The sequence below is a fragment of the Salminus brasiliensis genome, chromosome 6, assembly GCF_030463535.1.
Source record: "Salminus brasiliensis chromosome 6, fSalBra1.hap2, whole genome shotgun sequence".
Classification (NCBI taxonomy): Eukaryota; Metazoa; Chordata; class Actinopteri; order Characiformes; family Bryconidae; genus Salminus; species Salminus brasiliensis.
In genome coordinates this window covers 40,222,917-40,231,911 of record NC_132883.1, presented here as the reverse complement: position 1 = coordinate 40,231,911, position 8,995 = coordinate 40,222,917, and the positions used below count along the sequence as shown (strand labels likewise).

Sequence of the window (8,995 nt, the reverse complement as noted above, 5' to 3'; positions counted from 1 at the left end):
GCGTATATATAAAAAAAAAACTGTAATGAAAACCTGCAGCTTGGATTTGAACATGCTGAGGAGAAGGATTCGATTTATTGCAGAACAAAAGACCCATAAGCAAAACATACGCAGGAACGTAAAGGGACATGCACATCTATATGAGAAGAGAAGGTAAACAACCTGCAGTGACCTAGTCAGAACCAGACGGAAACACTGATGTGCGACCTAAAATCTGATGTTCGTCAGGCGAAGCTGAACAGATCACTAATTCGAGGCGTATCCTATAAAAGACTCTTAGCTTATTACAGGCCAAGGATCCATACGCCCTTAAAAATCAAGGGGCTACAAAGGGTTCTTTAAAAGATGCCATAGAATAGCTATTTTCTGGTGATATCAACCCATTACCTAGAAACAAAACTGTACAGCCATAACATTAGCACCACCTGTCTAATACTGATTTGGTCCCACCACAACAGACCTGAGCATTTGAGACATGGACTCCACAAGTGGTATCTGGCACCAGGACTTATGTTAGCAGCAGATCCTTAAGCCAAATTCCATCTATGTCCGCCACAAATGGTCAATACGGTTGTAATATTAAGTCCTGCAAGTTGTGAGGTGGGGCCTCCTGTGATGCATCAATGAGCCTTAGGTGCCCATGACCCTGCTGCTGGTTCACCGGTTGTCCTTTCTTACAGGACCTGTGGTAGGTCCTGAACGCTGCATACCAGAAAACACCCCACAAGACCTGCCTAGTCGTCTAGCCATCAAATTTTCTGACACTTGCCAATGTTTCTGCTTTCAACACCTCACCGTCAAGAACGATGCCACTCAATGAAGAACAATCAATGTTTTTCACTTCATCTACTAATGTTATGGCCGATCAGTGTATAGGTGAAGAACCATTTTTAGATGGATCTACAAAGCCCCAAAAAAGGGTCACACCATTGCTAACCCACTTTCAGTACTAGAAAGAACCTTTTTTTGCATAGAGAATAGTTTGGATTGCTTTACATGTACTTTTACATGTTTCTAGTAGCTTAATTAAAGCAACCAGGCTTTGACCTGAGGACTACTACTCCACCCTCCGGTTTTAATGGTTGTAAAACATTGTAGAATAAAGTAAAAGTCCGAACTGTAGGGAAACCTAAAGGAAGTTTATCAAAGGCCTAACGCTGATACTGATCAGCGTGGCGGCGGATCACAACCTCCAAACCCTGGGGACGGTCATGTGTGCAGTCTTTTTGTGCTGCTGCGATACCAACATCGATAAAAGTCAAGTCCAATGATTTAGAACTCAGCTTCCCCCAAGAAGCAAGTTATCACACGACTGTTCTGCTAAAGGAGAAAGACAGATTTGTGAATGGAAAGGGTTCTCTGTTGGTTATAAATTAAAAAGGTTGTGCATGTTACTGTTCTTGGCTAATATGCAGATGAAAAATGATAATGTGGACAATGACTTTTTAAAGAACGCAATGCTAAGAGAAATGGACCCCAGGACTCGTTCACAGAAAAGTCAGTGTACCTCAGACACCTCTGATTGCCCTGGACATGGCCTAGTTTGGTGTGTAAAGCATTGGAGATACGAGGCTAATGTGGCTAACTATGTCACCTAAACTCTTTTTGGCATTATGGAAGTCATAGCTGCGGGGCTAAGCTGTAGACGTAGATTTCAGACACCAAACATGTCCCAAACATGTGAGAAATGGGTGAGTGAAAACGAAGACCAAACCAACTGCAGGACTACTGACATTGATCTACCCCCATTGCACGGTTCTGCTAACTGGAAGTTGCCAGGTCAGCACACTTTATTGGAAACATCTAAAACAGCGTGGATTGACAAATGGTGATTCAGCGTACATATTATGACGTTGAGGGTTATTGGTAAGGGTAAGGCAAAAAAGCTCCCAGCGTCCACGTATTGTGGTTTAGTCTCCGCTGCGATTTATGACTGCTAATTATCTCTATGTTTGAATATTTGTGGACAACCCTTTTAATGAATGCATGAATTCAGCTTGAACTCAAATTGCACCCATTGCTGACACAGATAGCCAATAGAACAGGACCTACTGGCCCCAATGCTGCCTAATGCCAGGCATGGGCGGGCTAGAGGGGTAAAAAGCCCCCCAGGATTGAGCTGTGGAACTGTGTTCTCTGGAATGGTGGTAGGTGCTCCATCCAATACTTGTTAATGAGTTGGGGGTAAGGTGGGGTAGGGACCATCCAACATCCTGACCTGACTAATGCTTATGTCTCTTCATGCAATCAAATCCTCACAGCCATGCTCCTCCAAAACTTGGTTGAAAGCCTTCTTCTCTGTACAGTAGAGACAGTTACACCAAACAAAAGGACGATAAACCTTTTTTTTTTTTTTTTTTTAAAGCAGGTGTCCCAATACTTTTGTCCATATAGTGTAGATCTCCAAACGTATGTAAAGAAGGCCATGTTCATAAAAAGGCCTACAGCCCCCTCTAGCGTCCAGGGGACTCTATTATCCTGCCTGTCCTCCAGAGGCACTAATTCACCACCAGCTGCTGGTCATCAACTGACTAGGACGGTTCGCCTACAATCAGCGTTTGGGGGTTTGAGTTTTGGGTCGTTTTTCGTAAGTTAAAGGCAAATATACACCCATTTAAATGTCAAATGAATATTTCATATGTCTAATAACTTATTTTACTACGTTTAATTACATTTCTGACCTTGTCCTTCTACTCTAGAGGTAAGTACTTTGGTAAATTAGGTGTTTCTATAAAACCTAAACATTTATTTCCCACCAAAAGGAAAAGAACCCCCCGAAAAACACCTAATAGACCACCTAGTACCTTCACTTTCTGTGCCAATGCTCCCTGCATGTTCTAAAAAGCTCCACTCCAGCTGACCTATGATAGCTACCTTTACTTGAGTCACTGTTTAAATGAAGCTAAGTAGAGTAGGCCACTCTACCCACCTCAGGTCATGGCCTTTTGGACTGCAGACACCTCTCCTCCTCCTCTTCCTCCTCTTCTTCTTCTTTTTCCTTTTGTCTAGCCTGACCTGGGCTGGCTGAAATGACCGCCTGTGTTCCTCAAGATGTTTCCATAGCTTCGGTCAGCTTGTCGGATTTAACCAGCTCTTCGTCGGTTTCTGATAAAGTCTGTGTTCACTGGGGTAGGGCCTGCCTCCTTTTGAGTTCCTTTCCTCAGAGTAGTGGTGTGTCCGCCATATGGTTTGTCCCTGTTTACTAAATGTTTCTTCTGCCAGGATGTGAGCTCAGTGCTGCCCAGACCACGGCTGTCTTCGAGGTGGAGGACGATCTTCTGGAGAACCAGTTCTTCGTCAAAACAGTAAGATCACTCGCTCATGACTAATGGATGAGATCTCTGGGCTCAAGCTAGAGAAGAACCAGGCTTTTTTCCTTGGGGCAGATGGCATTGCATGTGAGGCAGGGTTGTGGAAATGCTCAACACTGAAGGAACTCTCTGTCTTGCCAGCTCAGCGAAACAATGTGATCTGAGCAAATATAGGAGCTCAATAGAGGGACTGATTATGGACTGTTATTGACCATCGATATGGATGCATCTCGCTTGAAAGCAAAGAGTTCTTTAATGGGAAGCTGTCCAGAACGCCTCTCAGGTGTCAATACGTGGAAAAGGGTGCAATTGATTCAGGAAGCTGTGACTTGCTGAGCATGTTGACACACACACAGAGCATGGGCAAAGCCTTAGTGGGTTCAGTAGGGCTCCTTAGCTTTTACGCTCCTGGCATTTAGCTGAGGCTGGCTCTGATGTTTAAACCGTGTTACGCAGGTAGGTGGATGCGGTGTTCGGAGTCTTGCCCAAGGCCTATTATTGGTGTAGTGTTGGAGAATCGAACCCTAGTCTGCCACAGGGGTCGTGAAATGCTTGCCTCTAACATTTTTCTGTAGGCAGACTTGCTGATCAACAGCCCAGACAAGGCCTTTCTCAGCAGCTCATGACTGATGAACAAATGGAATAGAAGATAAGGTTACTCCCTTAGATCATTCAGCAACCTTCAGGACCCTCAATTAATGGAACTAATGAGTTTAATTCATCAACCCTTAACTTTTAGAGAAAAGCTGGATTTTGGTGAGACCCTTATGTAAGGTCTTTAATAATTGAAGGGTGTAGGTTACAGCAGTTCAAGCTCAAGATAGTGCTGGATGCACCTTGAGTTGGAAAGCTGGAGCTGTTCATGATATGTCCCCCTGCCCAGGATATATTTACCACCTAGGAAAACAAGGCCCTTTTTTCATAGTTCTGGAGATGTTCATGGAGGTGCTTCATATAAGCCTGGTAGAACCTCCAGTCTCGTGTCTGGGGAGTGAGTCCTGTAGCCCTGAACAAGGGGAGAGCACCAAACATGGTTCTGGCCTTCTGGTTTCAGCCTGCATGATGTAGCGAGCCTCCCGATGCTTAGCGGAAGGTGGAGAGGAGCCCTCTGCCAGTGGAAAGCCTCAAGGCTCTCAAGGACACCACCCTCATTCACAGATCAGTCACAGTTACGTGCACCTCAGTGGTGGAGATGCAGGGCCTTTGCTAGTGGCTTGATTAGCATGTGCCATACTGAACACTGAACTCGCCATGCTAACAATCCCAGTATATCCTGAGCAGGGGGACGTAACATGAACAGCTACAGCTTTCCAACTCAAGATGCATCCAGCACCATCTTCTGCTTTAACTGCTGTAATTTACACCCGTAATTTACAAGAACCACATTCTGAAACCCTTCTGAAGGACAGAACAGAAATAGTATGTGCAGGAAATGCAGGTTTTAGAGATGACATAAAAAAATAACGGTTAGTTTAGCCATAACATTAGCACCACTGACTGGTGAAGTGAAGGAAAACATTGACCATGTTCATCAACAGCAGTGCAGTTCTTGAAGGTGATGGAGGTGTTTAAAAAGTTCTGAGCCATGTCCACGAAGGCCAACTGTGCTAGACGGTTAGATGTCTGGGTCTCCAAAACATCAGGCTGGGTTTGTGTGGGTGTATCTGGTATGCAGTGGTCAGTACCTTCCAAAAAGGATCCAAGAACAGGGTCCTGGGACCCATGGAGGACCCACCTGATACATCTGTACATATTAAAGTATGTCGCTGATGCATGTATTATAGCACTGAATTAGGATTATTAGCATGGCGGGTTTAGTGTTCAGTATGGCACAAGCTAATCAAGCCACTGGCAAAGGCACTGCATCTCCACCACTGAGGTGCATGTAACTGTGACTGAGCTGTGAGTGAGGGGGCGTCCTTGAGAATGCATGTCTTTGGCTTTCCACTGGCAGAGGGCCCCTCTTCACCTTCCGCTAAGCATCGGGAGGCTTGCCAAATCACGCAGGCTGAGTTGCACGGCCCATGGTTTTAAATACGCTTACACAGGCTTGGCGCACATCTGGCTGGTGGTGCTTGAAAAGCAGGAGAGCTTTTGACAGAAGCCTCGTCCAGGTTCAGGGAGGTTAACTTTTTTTTTTTTTTTTTTTCTCCCTTTTTTGCTATTGCAGATATGCCTGAGTGCGGAGGCAGGCGATGAGATGCATGTAGTGGCCGTATCTGACGGCGTTGGCGGATCCAAGCCCGTTCCGATTGCCACCCTGCGTCACTGTATGCCCATGGTGAGTCACACTGCTGCATACATCTTATCCGCAAATGGATGAGCTGAAGAAAAGCACACTTCCATTCTATTTTATATAATTAGGTGTCCACAAGTGTGCAGACGCCCCTTCTAATTAGTACTTTAAAGTTTGCTTGTCACTGAGACTGCTTTGCACGCAGCTGTGCAATTTCCACAGAAAAGCGTTGACTGTATAATGGCACGCTTCAGAGCAGCCGCACATGCGTTTGACGGCGCAGTGTAAATCCACCCAGCGCTGGGCTTCGGAGTGGTGGAATTGAGGGAGGGAGTGCCTTTAAATACGTTTAGTAGGGGGTGGGTGGGCATTTGTGGTTCAGAACCGATCATCCACCATCAGTGCTTGGCCTCACTAATGCTCTCCTGGCTGAACGCAATCTAATCCTAACCGTGACGTTCCAGCGTCCAGTGGCAACCTTCACTGTTAATACAGCAAAATGGGGACTAGATCATCATTCTGTGCATCCAAATGTTTGTGGACGCCTCAGCTACTTGAAGTTGCACCCATTGCTGACACAGATATGCAAATGCGCACCTACACCGAGCTAAACATAAAGCCATTGGTGCCATGCTGCCTAATGCCAGGCGTGGGCTAGAGGGGTATAAAGCCCCTCAGCATTGAGCTGTGAAGCAGTGGAGGAACTGTGTTTTCTGAAATGATGGTGGTTTGGAGTTCCATCCGTTACTTTTGCATTGAGGTGGGACCTCACTAATGCTCTTGTCCCTAATGCAATCAAATCCTCACAGCAATGCTCAGAAATTGAACAGAAAACCTTCCCTGGACAGTTGAGACAGTTACTCCAACTAAAGCTGGATAAACTCTTTGATATCCTTGTTTTTGGAAGAAACCGTGAATGAGCAGGTGTCCCAATACTTTTGTCCATGCTGTATATTTCAGACGAAGGAAAACATCAAAGTAAAATAATTGGAAAATGTCCTGGAGTGTCCATGCCTGCAGTTTAGAAAGAGTTTAAAGAAAGTGGGACCCCTAACAACCATGCATAATCTAGTGGACCACCAGAACTGTCTCCATCAGAGAAACGGCACTCTGAGCTTTCTTCCTTGAGAGGAAAAACGGCACTGCTCTCGTTCCAGATCTGAAAACCTCCACAGGCGCTCTGTCCATCCGTTCGCTGTGAGAAGCCTACTCACTGCTGTGGAGCTTATCAAGAATCTCCTGCTGAGCAAAGGGAAGAGTATCATTTGCAGATCAAACCGCTGAAGCTACTGATGTTCCCAGAACAATGAAATGACCACCCCAGGAGTCCAGACCTCAGTATCCTCAACTGGGTTGGATTGTGAGAAACAGAAAATGCTCTTAACTCCCAACATTTGATGTTTAGATTTAGAGACTGCTGAGGCCCCCCTCAGTTGGTGGTCCCTGGCTTTACTATTGTTTTGATGCCCAGTAAACCACTCAAGGCCATGCGTTACTTTCCCCCCTCCCCACAAATTATGAGCCTTTCTATAGTTTATTGGTTTACTAATGTCCTTCATTTTGGATGTAGACACTGTTGGTCATATTACCAAAGCATAAATGTCCCACTGCAGTGTCCATATGGGGCCTGTATGGGTAGCCAAACTGGGAACCAGAACGTCCAGTCCTCAGGTTATACTTTTGCCTCACATATGAATGCCCACAAGGGTCACAGTGATGGGACCAGGAGGGGTTAAACATTCGCCCATCTGGGTTGTACGCTGCATACAGGGCCTAGATGGCACCCATGTGAGTTTAAGGTGGGCTGTAATGATGAGGCCCATTTGCCTACCTAGTCCACGAGCATGTTGGCTGGGATGATGAGTGGATACTTTTATCTGGTCCTGCAGGTCAGTTTCCCTGGCTTGGAGCTTATGCCCCCCGTCACCTTCCAACTGCGTTCAGGCAAAGGGCCGGTGTTCATCTCCGCGCAACACATCACACGTGAGGACGCACTGGACTGTATGGTACCCATGAATTCTCGTCTGGTTTGTTTGTCATTGCTTACAAGTTCTGCTCTTGCCTTTTAGTGAGTCCGACTGAAATCGCAGAGGAAGAGGAAGAAGGTGGCTTGGAGGCTGACGGTGTGACCGAATGATCCGAGCTGGCTTCATCCCCATCTGTGGATCAACATGGGCTTAGGACAGGCCGTGTCTGTTGTCTGTAATGAAATGATCTGCTTTGTTTTTCTTTGCCTGATTGGATTGTGTGAGTTTGGAGATTGCATTTATGATGGTTTGCTTAAGGTAATTGTTGCCTGTATGGCTGTGGTGGAAAGCGCCAGTTCTCCAGTTAGCAGTTTTTGTCCAGATAGATGGATTTGTTCAGACTCCAAGGGGGAGATCGGATGCACAAAGCATATCAGGGAGGGGGGAAAGATCCAATACTGCCTGTCTAAACAAAGCTCTCGGCTGTATTTATGCACCAGACCCAAATGCTGGAATCAGATGTGTCTCTTTTCTTAGTCAACAGAGCCAGAGAGTAAGATGGCAAGCCTATCGTCAAGTAATCATTTGCAGAAACGAATGTGATGCAAATGAGAACCTCACAGAGCTGATTTCATGTGACTTTTTGTTATTTAGATTTCAGTGACAAGTTAGAATACATGAGTAGGACCAGATTTGCCCCAGTGTTCAAACTTGGCCTGGCAGTAACAATTTGTGGTGTTTATGCTCTGATTCCGCTGTTTTCCTGTGAAGACAATGTGCATTTGGTCTCATGGTTTTAATAGTGATGTAAATCCAATACACCTGGATGTAAAATAAAATATTCACTCAGTCAGCTAAACTTTTACATTAACGCCTACATAACTTATATATATGGATGTATAATAAAAGTCTTTTATTTCAGCTGTATTTTGGGGATTTCATTTTGGATCAGTTTCCTGCATTATTAACTTTACACACTCCCTAAAATTGTCTCTAAAATACTGAGCAATGATACATATTTAAAAGTTTACTTTTAAACTAGTTTAAACTACACCTGCTAACATGGTGCTAAGGAAAATATAGATAACCTCAGAAGGAACTGCAGCGCTGTAGCGGTTACAAGGGTTATTTATATGAGAGACAATGACAGGATTTTGACATGAAACACTGCTGTGTATTTATACATGCAGCCTATTTATACATAAAGCTCTCAATGTAAAAATATTCATTGAAACGATCGGCGTATTTCACACTGAAAAAGAAGACACTACCTCAAAGAAAGCAACTTTTATCTATCTATATATAAAATATATATATATAATATATATAAAAAAACATATAATAAAACTATATAAAAATAAAGTTTATAGAAGACGTATAAATGGTAACTTTCAATGGCAGTCAGTGTAAAAGATTGTATTTCAAATCATTTTGGAGCATTTCTATTGGTTCCCTTGTCTTGATATTTTTATACAACTTAA

General features: G+C 44.4%; 1 protein-coding gene across 1 annotated transcript; it reads left to right on the top strand.

Annotated features, from left to right (window-relative positions):
• The first annotated feature begins 3,023 nt into the window (after positions 1–3,023).
• npm2a (nucleophosmin/nucleoplasmin, 2a) lies at positions 3,024–7,932 on the top strand. Its single transcript, XM_072681095.1, has 5 exons — positions 3,024–3,129; positions 3,223–3,305; positions 5,482–5,592; positions 7,437–7,530; positions 7,617–7,932. The coding sequence occupies exons 1-5, from the start codon at positions 3,030–3,032 to the stop codon at positions 7,682–7,684; spliced, it is 456 nt and encodes a 151-aa protein (XP_072537196.1). The 5' UTR covers positions 3,024–3,029; the 3' UTR covers positions 7,685–7,932.
• Positions 7,933–8,995: the final 1,063 nt, after the last annotated feature.